The sequence below is a fragment of the Anopheles marshallii genome, chromosome 2 (assembly GCF_943734725.1).
Source record: "Anopheles marshallii chromosome 2, idAnoMarsDA_429_01, whole genome shotgun sequence".
NCBI classification, from domain to species: Eukaryota; Metazoa; Arthropoda; class Insecta; order Diptera; family Culicidae; genus Anopheles; species Anopheles marshallii.
In genome coordinates this window covers 42,961,262-42,976,576 of record NC_071326.1, presented here as the reverse complement: position 1 = coordinate 42,976,576, position 15,315 = coordinate 42,961,262, and the positions used below count along the sequence as shown (strand labels likewise).

General features: G+C 46.2%; 1 protein-coding gene across 1 annotated transcript; it reads right to left on the bottom strand.

The window, feature by feature from the left end:
- Positions 1 to 2,678: 2,678 nt before the first annotated feature.
- On the bottom strand, positions 2,679 to 15,131 carry LOC128719509 (mucin-19). Its single transcript, XM_053813135.1, has 10 exons — positions 10,849 to 15,131; positions 8,404 to 8,537; positions 7,756 to 8,333; positions 5,117 to 5,595; positions 4,577 to 5,044; positions 4,314 to 4,505; positions 3,753 to 4,242; positions 3,431 to 3,677; positions 3,157 to 3,351; positions 2,679 to 3,064 (listed from the first exon to the last, which is right to left on the bottom strand). The coding sequence occupies exons 1-10, from the start codon at positions 15,129 to 15,131 to the stop codon at positions 2,679 to 2,681; spliced, it is 7,452 nt and encodes a 2,483-aa protein (XP_053669110.1).
- Positions 15,132 to 15,315: the final 184 nt, after the last annotated feature.

Sequence of the window (15,315 nt, the reverse complement as noted above, 5' to 3'; positions counted from 1 at the left end):
TGTCAAATGCACATAACTCACGAGGTGCTTTGTAATGCAAGATAAAAAGGGAATAGTCAATCATTTTGATTTACATCTTCATTTTAGCCGGTTGGATTGCGATTAATGAAAAGTAAATCGTATATATTTTTTAAATTGCTTTTATTACTACTACACATTTCACATTCAATCAGGCACATTTTCATTCGATCGTCATCATGTCGGGAGCGAGGATACCCTCCAAACAACTATCTAACGACTCCAAAGGGATATTTTTTTAAAAAATGTATTCGTCAATATAATGCGCGAATGCAAATAAGTTACATGCTATCATTGCGTATCTTTCCATCTGTGTGCATTGATGCGTCTGTTTAACCAATGTTACGTAGTGCTAGTACTCTTTCCATATAGTAAACACTATTTACGCTCTCTCCCTTACGTGTACGAGCCGTCGTAGAAGCACTCTTAACAAGTGATAATAGCCGATGACATGAGCCCGTTTTAATTTTACGTTAAGAAACACTAGCTGATAAATTATACTTTGCCCTGCGCGGTATTCTTGTTCCCCTGCACGCGATTCATCCAGTGCAGTGCATCAACGAAATTTGCACCGAAGAACTGTCTCTTTACAATTTTACTGAATATATATGTATCTTATGACTGGTTTTGTTTGATATATTTACATTCAACTGCTGCTTCAAACGCTTGATTGCTTTTTTTCCTATGAACAAATTCCTATTTCTACGATTGGCTTTCAACCACCGCTTCAAGTCATTCCTGCACTAGTTGGTGTACGAGACGATATATTACACATAGCCGGGGGATTAGTCAGTCCTTGCTACAAGCGGCGCCGATCCAATCAAGATTTGATCGCACGCCTGTGGTATGTTTAACAGACCAATTTATGCCAATTTCTACAATAGTTCGTGGCCACAATATTTCTAATGTACAAAATTTGAATAAAGCGCATTGTCACATAATACAATTGAATGTTTTAATCTTTTCATCTGAAAAATATTTACCTACAGCTCATTACAGTATGCATTTGAAACTGGTAGAGAGATTCCCACAACCATAGCTAGACAAATGAATGCCAGCTAGCTTTTTTTTTTTTCTTCAAGAGTCGTGGTTTGTCTTCGATAAGTAGTAGCCAGGAGAAATGCTCGTACAATCCGTGATAGGAATAGGGGACCCCGGTTTCTTAATTGTAACACGATCGCTTATGGGGCTTGATTTCGATCCACTCTGATGAGAGACGCATAGACGATGTTAAATAATTTTAAAAATGAGACAATAAGTTGCAGTTTGTGCATGCACTTGTACTCTTACTCCACACTACAACATCCATCTGGTAATCCTGGCGCAATGATATCAGCGCTTGCCAATGTCTAACATTGCTCATCGACTAATACAACCACCTTCGTACAATTGAACATACCTTACAAGTAACGAGATTAGTGTAGCAGTTTAATAATTGTGGTGTGTCTACTACCGTCTTCCACTCTTTATGTAACGAAATAGTTGGAAAGGGCATCTCTATAATTCGCGTGTAAACCTAAAATAAAATTAATCTAATCTTAACGTTAGTGCCGCATTGCTGCTACACCACATATGAATGCTCGGTGTGTTAGTTCCTGCCGACCGCAACTGCTTCAGTGGATACAATTATACTAGCGATTAAACAATCTAAGCGAAATAAACGGTGACACTTACACATAAATGAAAATCTGATGCAGTTAATAACAGTATTCTAACTTTGCTCAAATGTACACTCAATAATAGTAATAATACTAAACAATAAAACCAAAATTAGTTTAAAGAGCTAACTGGCTGGGTTCATACAACTTTTACTCTGTTTTGTTAACGACACTTTAATGTTGCTGGCGAATTCGCTAAACGAAAGATTAATGTGCAAACTAGCTTCATCGAACAAAATGCTTATACGTGTACGCTAGATAAAAACCATGCAGTAGAAGTTGGCTAGCTTCCTTTTCCTTTCTGTCACCGGTTGAGGTGTTTTAGATTGGTTTGTTTAATTTGTTTAAAAGCAGTCGTTTGTATTGCACGGAGATTCTGAGCTGTTTTGTCGAAGAATGGAAGGAGCGAATGGGAATAAACCGGCACTTGTATTGTATATGTCAATATCTGAGCATGTCGGCCACGCAATGTGGTCATAAAGGTCTTAACTATCCGCTTACAAAGATCTACAAAGATAAAATTACGATACGTTCTTTAATCGTAATTTTGAAATTTTGAGTTTTTTAACAAAATTCAAAATGCTTCAACATCATGAACGTGATCTCTCAGTTAAAATAAACAGAAACAAAAAAGCAACTGTTCCAATGACTGTAAACATTCATTCCCCAATCCGCAGTGCTCCTTCCATTACTAGGAAAACTCCACCTCACTCCGGTTGTCTTGTGTACTGCTGTTCTATTGATATATTCGCCTGTTACTACCTAATGGATGGGAAGCTATTCACAACCAAACACCATTGTGTTGTGTTCTTAAGATTTGGACACCCCACCATCTATGCCTTTAATTCGCATTGCCGCTGTACAGTGTTTGATTATAAATAAAATGTGCTTCCCGCAAGAAGAATTGAATGCCATTTGCCTCCAAAATTATCACGATACTTGTTGTCGTTGCCTCCAAGAATATTACGGTACCTGTCCAGCAATACTCACCCCCATCGACAATTACGATGATTGTGGTTTCATAGAAATCACACCCCCGGGAACACTAAGCGTACCTATGCCGCTTACTCCTTGTGTCGCCGCCAAAAGCTTTCTGGGCTCAGGGTTGTTATTATTGTTAAGAATTGCTGTGCTTTCTCCACCACCGCCAGAAACCGTTGCACCAGGCGGCTGTTGCGACAGCTTTCGTTGACGCACGCAAGGAACACACAGTGTGCGGAGATGTTCCCGTATGTTTGTCAGCTCATTCATCCCGTATTCGTGTGTCCATTCTGCCACCATGGCTAGCTGTTGACGCTGTTGTGCGGAAAGGTGCGGGTTCGGATGACCTTCCGGTGTTTGAGCACCGCACAAACCGCAAATGGTGCAGATGCTACAATGCCAGCGTCCTGTACATGAAAGCATGCAAGCAAGTGATTTAGTATTCATTTCGCACAGCCACGCTATTGGAGTCGAAAAATGGTGGCACGTTTGCGCTTACCTTCGGGTAAATTGCGAAGTCCTTTACATGCTAAATGGTAACCCCGGTCACATTGATCACAGTATACCATTTTGCTATCCATCGCCGACGGTCGTCGATTGCACTTCATGCACAGTTTGCACTCCGAGCACTGCCACTTGTACTGCTGCACACGTTTATACATCACGGACGACATACCAATACAGGACGGGTGAGCTAGAAGAGTGTTCAACAACGGTACAGAATGAAACAAATTCCCGTAAAACAAAACAAAATGCAACATCAACAAACATACCTTTCCTACGGCAACGACTGCATCGCACGAACAGTTCCGGCTTATTGTACTTGTTCTTGTTCTCCGGACCTATGCATACGGCACACATGAACGGGTTTATAGGTGGTCGTTTTACCGGTGTTACAATATCCTGCATCCGCTTGCCACCACCCGCAGAAGGGGGAACGGTGGTCGCGGTCTGTGTGATGGCTAAGGCGAGATTATTTTTCTTCTTCACAGCATGCGCTATTAATGGAACATCGGAATCCTGCACAACACAACATTAAAATTCCATCGGTTTATGCTTACATCAACTAAAAATACATCTCAACCTTTTACTTACATCTGAATCGGTTGGTTCTTTACATTCCACGGTCGTGGGCACCACTGGTACACCAGCACTCATGGTTCGACTGGACCTCCTGACAGGAGTGACACCAACGGCGATAGAAGCAGAAACAGTTGTTTCGGCATTCTTAGCATTTCCATCAATCACACTAGGCCGTCTTCCTCGTAGCAGACGATTTCGTTGTTTTTTCACTCTCATATTTCCTCCACACTCGCTATCACTGCAAGAGGATCCGCTATTGGATGAACCGGACGTCCGTGCACTGCGCCCTACCGCTTCATCGTCGCTACCGCTACTGCTGTCGCTGCTAGTGCCACTGTTGTCGGTGCTGCTATCATCACTATCACTATCACTGGTGCTGTTACTGCTATCATCTTCGAGTAGACGTGCCTCTTCGGCGGCTACCAACCTGCGATAGCGCTCGGACGAAACAATTTCCTGCAGCTCAAATGGATCCAACAATATCGTGTTGATTGGGTAGCAACTAAAAGATGAACGGAAAGCAAAGTTATTGCATTGTGCATCCAGTTATTTCAAACTGATTTTAACACATACGCCAATTCCTCGGGTGTGTAAGTAGTGTAATACTCGCTGAACTGACCGGGCACAAGTGCCACGGGATAGTTGGTAGTTGACACCTTCGATGCCGTTTGCTGATGGCCCTCCGGACGGGATAGCTGTTGCCGTTTCGGCTGCTGCACCACATACGTTTGTAGATCCATACATGCCCGTCTTGAGTCTCGTCGTCTGTCAATTAGTGAAATAATAGTCGATAGTAAAATGTTCTCCTTAACCGTGACAAGTACACCAATACTCACTCTTTGTTAAAGCTACAATTCCAGCTGGCTGCCGATTCGATTGCCTTCTCCTTTTGTAGTTGGGCGCGATCTATCGGCGCGGCCGCAACTACGGCGCTTACTGCTTCCTGCTGCAGTCGCTGCCGGTTACTCAGCTCGCGGAAATGCTTCTCGCGCGTGTAACGCGTGTACTCTTCATACTTTTCCGGATAATCACTGCTCATAATGTCTAGTATTTCTGAAGCGTACACTGCGGTTAGCCCGAGATCGCACATCTTCTCCGAAGCGAGTCCCTGCTCCAGGATAAAGTTACGCTCCTCCATATCGACCGGGCGCCGCATCAGGTCGGGATACTTCCGCTTAAAGCTCTTCACGCCCAAGTATTCCGCAATCTGCTCCTGGATCATAAACGTATCGGCACCCCTAGTGCCCGGGCTGGGTGGAGGCCATTCATATTCTGCTAGCAGATCCACCGTAAATTGCGCCCGGCTGTGAAATAGAAACAAAGAGTAAACGGCAAGTTAAAGAAGAATGCTTAAAACCATTAACTAAATCACTTACTGAGAATCGAGCACTTCCATTTTGCCTTTGTTTATTCTTCGACTGCTACTATTGCTGTTACTGGCAGAGGTTGCACCCGAAATGGAATCTTTCTGGGCTTCCGACACGTTGGCCGCTCCCAAGCCCGTCGTCGTTTTGTCTTCCGGTACTGTTGCATGCGTCGACGCTTGGTTGATAGCATCCTGCGTAACGCTGGTGCTACTCAGGTACGAACTTTGGGATTCTTCGTTCTGCTGCAGACATCCGTCCCCGGTGCTGAGCATACGCACGGGTGTGGTGAAATTAAAATCCCCACTCATGCGAGTGTCCTCTTCAAACACCTGAAGCCCACCGCTACCGCTGTCTACTGTCGGTGTCCTCGACGGCGTTGCACCACTGGTTGATGGTATCGCTTCGGCGCTGGATGGTGGAGTGTTGGATTTAATTTCATTTTTCGGTGTTTTTAATGCACGCACATGCAGCTTTGGTCGATTTAAATCCTGTAAAAAAAATCGATTCGTTGTCATAAGATTTGTTGAATAAAAATGTATAAAATAGCAATATACAGTAGTAGAATACACCCTTCCGTTGATACTACACAACACAACCAAAGTGAAGCATGCAATATTAAAAAAAAAGTTTCAATGTATTGGTATTGACTGCGACCAGTATCTTACTCTTTTCTCCACACTGGTCGCTTATTGTAAAGCTGCGTGCAGAATCATCCCCCCAAACTGCAACTCCCCTTTTCACAAATCATTTTCTCACCACAGCAGCTGCAGTGCAATGCGAGACATCGTTACTTGACATACTAACGCATACGATTACACGCTTTACTCACACTCCCGCGCACATCATTTCTGTCCCACAACTAGGCATGTGTATGAGAAAGCTTTAATGAACTATGTTGCATTCGTTGTGTACTAATGTATTGTACGAGGCAAAAGGCGCCTCTTGTCCAAGTCCAACGTGTATGATGCGAGGCCAGGGCAACGAAAGGTTGCGAATATGAGGGCTTCTCCGACTGGCACACGTTCAATCACATATCAGTACAGCAAAGCATAAAATCAGTTATGCGGTTTTCCTGCCTCTTGCCATTAGCTTAAGTATTCGAAACGGAGTTATGAAGATATCTATTCATCATTTAAATGGAATGTTCTGTAATCTGGGAAGATCAATAATTTTTCAGTGAATCAATATTAAAATATTTAATAGTTTAAAAATATGATAACATTGAATAACAATAAACATAGCTACATCCATTTAGCAAGTGTTCGTATGCCAACGCTTGTCTACCGCTCGACCAGCAATTTGTATGATTTTGTCCGTGATTGTTGCGCGAATGGAAATAGCCCTTTCTCACACACAGTGCCATAATTTGATCGACTTCGAATGCCACACACATCTGCTGTACATGACAGCAGCTTCACCTTGTACGTAGCGTGGACAACATCGCGCAACAATTTACAACAATTCACATTCAGTCTATATGTTCCACTTAAGCGAAACAGATACAGAAATTCCAAAAGAACAACTGATGTAAACCATTTTTTGACGGCATTAATGGGAAGATATATAACCCTTCTCGCTCTCGACATGATATCGATCGACGGAAGGGAATGATATCAATCAATAGCCAGTCATGTCCTCAAATATGAGAGGGAGGAGAGGGGGGAATGTGTAGATATGCGTGGATGTTCGCCAAGTTATATTTTCTTGACGAGGAAATATAATAACTATGTCCCGCAAAGATCAGACAAGCCTCTCTATAGCTATTTCAAGCTGGAAATCACACAGGCGCACTTTCTTTCCCACTCCTTTACACACCTATCTAGGTTATTGCACCCCGTATAACCAACACTAGAGCACGAAGAAAATGTGCCCCTCATACTCCCTAACCATTAGACAGATTTTCCTTCTCCACGATATGCTCCTTCCCTTGCGGTGCTATTTCTGGTTAGCACACTTCAAACGGATTTCTCCCCGCGATCTCGCGTCTTTATGTTTGTGTTTTTCATTTTCTCATTAGAAGAGAGATACGAAGAGTATTAACAGAACTTTATTTTTCCCTACGCCAGGCGAGGCGTAATTCATACGACTTAATTAAACAGATTAAGTTTACTATTTGTGCAGATAATCGCATTTGAAACGGTCAATGGAATCACCGTTCATTTTCCGGATTGGCCGTACACTCAAATACGTCATTAGTGCCGGGGTTTCCCGGTGAAAAGCCGAGCATTTTCCGAGGACATAACGTTCGCGACCGTGGACGTACGTCGGAAAATCGACGGAATTCCCCGATCGAGATGTCGGCGACAGTACGAATATATGCACTGCCGTGATTTTTGTGCTCGTTTTCGGAGGAGATCCCCCGATGGTATAGCACACGATGCGGCTAACGTTCGTTTCGCTTTCGTGTGTCGCTACCAGGCAATCATAAATTCCCGAAGGAAACTAAAAATTGTACCAGCAGTTGTCTTGTGCTCATATTGTAATGATTGTTCATAAAACCCCCTCTGTATTTAGTTAAAAAATTCTACCAAAACCACAATGCCCAAGCTACATCGAAGGTCTCAATAGAATTATTTCTATTAAAACAATGCCCAAAGAAATAACATTTAGATACATTCCGAAACTGATAATACTTTTCTGGCACTTACCAAACCTCCAGCCATCGGTGTCATAAAAATGGCATTTTTTATGTCACCAGAAACGCCTGCACCGGGACTCGATTCAGCGCTGGTCAGCATTTGCGAATCTACATTAAGCCCCTTTCGGCCCCTACCAGCTGCTTTGGTACTGCCGCGTGTCCCTTTCCGTCTGCTTCCGGTCAGCGTCCCGATTCCTCTGGAACCACGTCCACGACCTCGCGGTTTCGGTGTCATGTCCGGTGCGCTTGGCGAAAGTGGTAATTGTTGCAGCAGCAGCTCCTGCTGTTGCTGTTGCAATGCATCCAACAACTGTTTCGTTGCTGCTTCCTGAGCAGCGGTCAGATCGGCAAACGATCCGATAATGTCGGACGATGGTGTCCCTCCCACGGTTAACAGCGCTGCCATTGCATTCTTGGCCGCACCACGACCTCCTCTAGGTGTGCGGGGCCCTCTGGAACCGGGTCCTCTCCGTCCGCCACGGGTACGTGCGCCAGCTCCACCACGTGGTGGTGTTTGAAGGTGATTGAACAACAGATGAAACCCTTGCGAAGTATCCGTAGTAGTTGGGTCGATGTTATTTGGAGTGCCTGGATAAAGGATAAAGGCAAAAAAAAGGTAATCACTGAATGAGCGACGCAGCAGCTGTAAAGACCTTACCAATAAACAACGGATCCACATTTCTGTCTGCGGGTGACGCTCCAGATTCGGTTAAGGTGGCACCACCAAACACACTACCTGCCTCTATCAGATTCACTTTACCTCTGCCTCTGCCGCGGCCACGACCTCTCGATCTATTTGGAAAATAAAAAAAAGGAATATAATACAGAAACACAATAACATGGGATTATCAGCGCCTGGGAAGATTACTATACTCTCAATTTATTTGTCTACTGCAAAACAACCATGAGGTACAGCACAGCATATCGCGAAGTAATGTGCCTTCCTTTCCCAGCATCTCGGTATTTTCCCGTTCTCTTCCGAGCGCGCCACAGGTGGATCGAGATTACATCGGGAAGGGTGAAACCGACAAGCGCGCCGAATGCAACGCAAAACCGGGATTCGAGGCGTCGCTACAACACAGTAACAACAAACATAACACACAGCAGAGGAAAAAAAACCCGAATGAAACCCACACAGCCGTCCGACCGTGCCAAGGACATCCACCGATGGGAGCACGTTCAAGCGTCTCGTCAGCTGATGCGTTGGAAACGACTGGGGCGCGCGCGTGCTTATACTCTCTGTCGTTTCCTCTCATTTCTCTTTTATTCTGCCGCATAGAAAATCATTGACAGAGTTCGGCGACAGAACACAGTAGACTTTACCCGACAGCTGGTCAAAGTCAGCTCGATGACATACCATTCGTACGCTCCTTTATGCTTATGCGAAACCTGATCATAGTACACCATGAAGTTATTATTTTCAAATCTTGAACGAAAGCTTCACAGAACGGGCTGTAGAAAGGACACAGGTAATTGGTGAAGGTGAAAGTAATTTTATCTTTAGTGTACGCATTTTTACTAGTTTTAATGATCGCTTTTGTCACATACATGTCATGTCAATCTGCTTCGAGATTTACTTCCTTAAAAAGATAAATAGAATCGTAGATCAAAAGTGAACAACATCGGCAGCGGATGCATAAAAACATTCAACAACAGGAGCAACAACAAACATACATACAACGAATGAACGAATTAGATAGGGGACGATTGCAGCAGATATCCCCCCAAATGCCGGGAGGAGAGCATGTACCCTCTGCAGAACAAGAACAAGAGAACACAAAAAAAATCCCGTGCAACAGCCCCGGAGAGCACCGAAACCGAGAAGAGCCGACTCTTGTCGGCGAGCGAGACGAGCGAGAGCAAAACTGGCCGATGTACACACAACAGCAAAACGCAATGCATGTGATACACAAGCCGGGACGCATACCGGCTGGCAGGCTGACTAGCCAGCGGCTGACGGTGGCTGCCTAAACTCTGACGCGGCAAGGTGAAAATTTGTTATGAAAGGAAGCAACAAAGCGGAATCGAAAAAAACACCACCCGGAGGAGATTCAAAATAGGCGGGCGCGCGCGCATCGCACCAGCAGCATTTGACTAGACGCACACTGCAGAGACTTTGCGGTGCAGGGGGTGGGGGGAGCCTGCGAGAGAGTGAAAGAGAGAGTGCGGGAGGAAGGAACGTCGAGATCGGTTGCTGCTGAGGAGGTCAAGGAAGCGTACGATGAGGTGTTTGTACGTGTGGTAGGAGTTTGTTTGGTAATCTGGTGCTGATAGAAAGACGCGACATTATGTACCGGTGAGCGTTGTCAGATCAGTTCGAAGAACCGGAAGAGGAATCCGAACTGCCTACAATATATCCTTCTATACAAAAGGCGGAGGCATCGAAATGCTTTAAAATATGTGTTAATCATGCACTAACACATCATATCCGGAAATGAACCAGCAGAAATAATTTACGCACGCCATATGATCATCAAGGTGCATATTACAGCGATGATTTTTGTACTTAAATGCAATATCAATCGACATGATATATTTGCTGAGAGAACTATTTAGGAACAACCGGATGGTACAGAATTTGCCAGAGCTCAATTTTCTAAATATGCGACTTCAACGAAATAATCACATCTTCTTCATCGACACAACAACCTCAAGAGGTCCAGCCATTTCTGGCTTTCTTTGCTTTTATTAACCCGTAGCTGAATAGTCAATCCTGGGCCGAGATGGGATTTTGAACCGGTCCTGTCGCGTGAAGACCGACGCCGCTACCAATACACCACCGTGCCGCCCCATATACTAATCATACACTTATCGAAAAATCAAATGAACAAGAGACGGACATGTCATACACATGGAGTAGAAGTGTGGTACAGTATGGGAGAAGCTTGAGAATATAATGTCTAACCTTTGCAGACACTCGATATTGATAAGCCATTGAAGTGATTGATTGATAGATTTTAATTCGTGAATTTGTCGCATTTAATTTGTTCTTCTTCGTGACACTACAACCTACAACCTACTACAACAGCAGAAAAAAACCCAGACGTAAATCCAAAGTACATCAAACGTTGTACTACGGATTGATATCGACAATTAGACTCACCTTGGTGTGCGTGTTGGTGTCCTCGGCAATGGCACAATTCCTTCCATAAGCGACTGCGCTCCAAGAAATCCCCTGTTGTCAGTTCGAAGCAGTGTCGAACCATCTTCGCTTCCCATCATTGCCATCGCCAGTAGCATATTACTACCACTAGCCGCTTCTAGGCCACCGATGCTTCCGTCCACCGAATTGCTGTTACCTCCACCGTTTGTTTCCGTGACCATATCGACGGATTGTTTCTTTGGACGGCCTCGCGGCCTCTTTGAGGGAGTTGCTCCAAACTCACCATCCGTTCTCGCTTCGTCTACGCCGGAATCCCGGTCCTGATGTTTGTTGGCGAGCACCTCTTTCAGCAGCTGTCCAGCGGCGCGCCGTGTACTCATGCGCACTCCAGCCACCGGCGTTCGACCGGTCGCAGCCGGTGTCGAAGCCGGTCCTACCACTGAACTGCTGACGGAACTGGTTACACTGCCGATCGAACTGTTACTGGCGGTGCCATTTTTCTCCACCTCACTGCCAGTACCACCACCGGTCATAGGGACACTGTAAAAGTTGCTGCCACTGATCGATGCGGACGAGGGTACCGATGGTTTTGATGTGCCACGTAAAAGATTCTCTAGCGTTAAGCTTTCGCGCATGTTAGTCGCGGGCGTTGCTGGTTCATCGACAATCATGCAGTCCGAACTGGAACCTTCTTCACGTTCATCCTGCACCAATATTCCTAGCAGCTGGGATACTGCTGCATTGGTGTGTAGTTGCTGCTGTTTGGCCATCGCCGACGATCCCGCACCACGACCATTTCCTCTCCGCGACTGACGTCCACCACCACCACGCGGTGTGCCTCGTGTACGTCTCGGTTTTGCCTGCGCCAACGCTCCACCGTCAAGTGCCGCAAACGAGCGATCCACCATTCGATCGTTGATGGCCAGAGGATCGACAGAAGTGGGAGGTAACCGCATAACGGATGATGCCATTACATCTTTCTCTCTCGGGGTTTCGTTCTCCGATTTACTATCGTCGTCTATCACAATTATATCGCTGACATTTTTCGAACTCGCTGCTCCGGATGATAACGGGCGCCTTGTCAATTCCGCGTTAGTTCTGGCTTTAAGTTGTAGCTGATACTGGTGCTGGTTCTGCTGCAATAGGTCTTGATGATGGCTCAGCACGCCTTGCATTTCACTGTGCGTAAGCTGTGACTGTGAGTGATCCAGTTTGCTTCTTTTTATCTCGAGCGTTCCCAATTCACCCTGATCACCTCCGCCACCGGAAGAAGGCGACGCAGGATCCGACCCCGCCGACGAGGATGTGGCCGATGCCGACACCGAGGTTGACGAAGCACAGGATACCGACGATGAGCCGGATGAAGGGATAGTTGAGGCACACATTGCATTCGTGGCTGGTCGTTTTAGTTCGTTCGCAAGTATAGAACTGCCGGGCGGCTGGGGAACTGAAATTATCGGGCCACCATCTGGACCAGTACCCTCCAACTGCTCACCGCTCGTGGTCGTTGTTGAAGAGGACCCTTTGTTGATTTTCAATATAATTCGTGGTGAATCCATTGAATCCTGTCCACTTCCCGTCGATGTAGCAGAACCCAGCATGCTGTTCGTTACAGTGGGACCTGCATTATTGGCCATGATCGGGGACAATCCCGTCCCCCCCAACAACAAATGACGTTCTAAAAGATTCCCCGTAACGAGATTTTCATCTTGCGGCTTCGGAATCGGTTTTAGCGTTACCTTGGGTGTGGACAAAATTTCCGTTTCTTGGCTTCGCGGGTTGGCTAAGGTTTTGATAGTTACCTTCGGTATAACGATCGGTTTGTGGGATTCTTCGCACGAAGTAAGAGTCGAGCCGCTGTCGTCAGACATTACCATTGAGTGATCTTTGCCATGCTCTCTAACACCATCTAGTCCCGACGGTTCGTTGCGATCTGCGTTCGATGGAGGTGGCAGTACTGGTTTAATATTAAGCCTTGTGACAACTGTTGCTGCAGCCGTCGTAGAAGATGAACCTGTGGCTGTTCCCATCAATGCTGAACTGGCGCCATCTCCTACAAGGTTACTTTCGTGCTGTTGCTGTGGAGCCGATGAAGGTACTTTGATTGTCATTCTCAATGCCGTTGGTGGCGAAGTGGTTACCACCACGGAGGCCGGAGCAGATGAAATCGAGGACGAAGAAATGGGCGATGATTCGAGGGAATTAATACTGATCTCGCTGGAACTGCTGCTGTCCTCTACCGATTGCTTTGCCGGTGGCAGAATGGGTTTAATGGTCAGTTTTGGTACAGTAGGAGTTACGGAACATTCGCCACGCATGTTCGATGAACTGTTACCATCTGCAGAGCAATCTTGAACGCACGTTGCATCCTTCGGGGGCATCGGCTTGATCGTAAGCTTTGGAATCGAGCTGGAGCTTATGTTCGAATGTTGATCACTTGGAGAAGCCGGTTGTTGTTGCTGATGTTGCTGCAATAGTTGAGAAACACTCGCGATGCCACAAACCACATGCTGCTGCAACTGTTCACCGGAACTGCTACACGTGACCGATGAAGGCAACAATTTTGGTGAGAAACTATTGCTTGTCGAGGACACCATCGACACGTCACTCGATTCCGCGATCGTTCCGAGGCCTGTTGTTTTGATCGTTAGCTTCGGCAGCTTCGGTTCCGGAAGCGGCTTTATAGTAAGCTTTACTCCTTCCGAGCTTGTCAACACGGGAGGCAACCCGGGGCTGGATGTGCTACAATTGCCGCTCGACGACGACGAATTATTATTTATTCCCGTGGATGGGCCAACCCCATCCTGTTGGACCGTTTTTATATGCAGCTTCGGGATAGGACCACCCACCATACTACCTCCTCCATCAATAACATCTGGACCATCTTTCACCCGCAAACTGGTGTGATGTTGATGAAGGTGATGATGATGGTGGTTGTCCATTTTGATCGTTAACTTAGGAACCAGCGGCGTTGGCGAACCCGTCCCACTGCTTTCACCCCGACCACCAACCGAACCATCCATTTGTAGCATGGCAGACGCTATACCATCGTTAGAGTAAACTTGTGAATCCAACTGGTTTTGTGCAAAGTGATGTTGCTGCTGCTGCTGTTGATGGTGATGATGGTTGTGGTTATTTACACCACGTATGGTTAGTTTAGGCACAATGTGTCGTTCCATCGCTCCATCCCGTCCGTGACTTGCATCCAACGAGGAAACGGAACCCTTGATGAGTAACTTAGGAATAATATGCATTTGCTCCACCGATGCTGCCGTGCCCACCGTTGACGCTGTTTCACAAGCTAGCGTATCATCGGCCGGATTGATGATCGGCTTAATGGTAAGCTTTGGAATGCTGCTATACGATGGTAAGGCCGACCCGGAACCGGCACAATTATTGGTGTGATGATGTTGTTCCGCACCCGTCAACGAAGAGGATGATGTCGAGGACGTTGATGATCCTCCAGCCAACCCCACCAACGTATTTTCTACTGTTGGAGGTGGTTTCGGGGGCTTAATAGTAATCTTCGGCGACCCGGGTACGTCACGGATGGTCGGTGAAAGCTGCTGAAAGCTGTCTGGGGTAGAGCTTGCGCCGGGCGTACGTTTTATGACCGTACGGAGCGGTTCCCGATCACGTGCTAGGTTAATTTTCAATGGTTCCACCTTGCGTTCGGTGGCCGGCACGACTACACAATCATTGTCGTCCTCACCGGATTCGACCTCACCGAGTGGTGCTGTCGGTGCTGACCGGTGTTGAGATTCCTGAGGATCGCGCATGACGCTACCAGTTCGGCCGTGATCGCGTACCTGTTTCTCGATACTGGTACACCCTTGTGTTGTGTGCAGCAGCGGCTCGTCTTGTTCGAGTACGCCGTTACCATCCGTTAAAGCGATCGCATTAGAGTTTTCCACATACTTCTCCGCCGTCACGTTCAATCCCACACGAAGCCAGTCGGATGGTTTCTGGTCTACGGTAATTCGGTTCTTACTGATATTTGTGTGCTGATGCTGTTGAAAAGAACCATCCATTACAATTGTGTTAGCATCATACTCAAGAGTTGTCTCATCGTATGATCCTACCAGTGTTTTCCATTCACCGTTGTGATTTGTTCCCTGATGGTTGCTATGGAAATGCACAGGCTGGTCCTTCTCGGTGTATGCCGCTTGTAGTGATTCTTCACCAACGATCGTTGATACTTGTTGCTTCTGCCTATTCGGTACTGTATCACGCTGAATCCTTCGTCCATCAAATTCTACCAGATCGCTTTCGCCACTGTTCATTTTATGCGCTAGCGACTTACATTAAATGCTTTCGCATGTGGCATGCCTCCGCGCCGTCGTACAGCTACTACCTCCAACAAGAGATTTTTGCGTACCAAATAGTAGCTGCACTCGATTAACGTACAAAGTTGAAAATAGCTTCAAAATATGATGCTCTTCCATTGCTTTCACGGTATTCCCGATA

Coding starts and splice junctions, on each gene's coding strand:
- LOC128719509 (XM_053813135.1), bottom strand. CDS start 15,131: ATGAACAGTGGCGAAAGCGATCTGGTAGAATTTGATGGACGAAGGATT. Junction 5,045..5,116: donor ATGGAAGTGCTCGATTCTCA/GTAAGTGATTTA, acceptor TCTATTTCACAG/CCGGGCGCAATTTACGGTGG. Junction 3,678..3,752: donor AAGAACCAACCGATTCAGAT/GTAAGTAAAAGG, acceptor TGTGTTGTGCAG/GATTCCGATGTTCCATTAAT.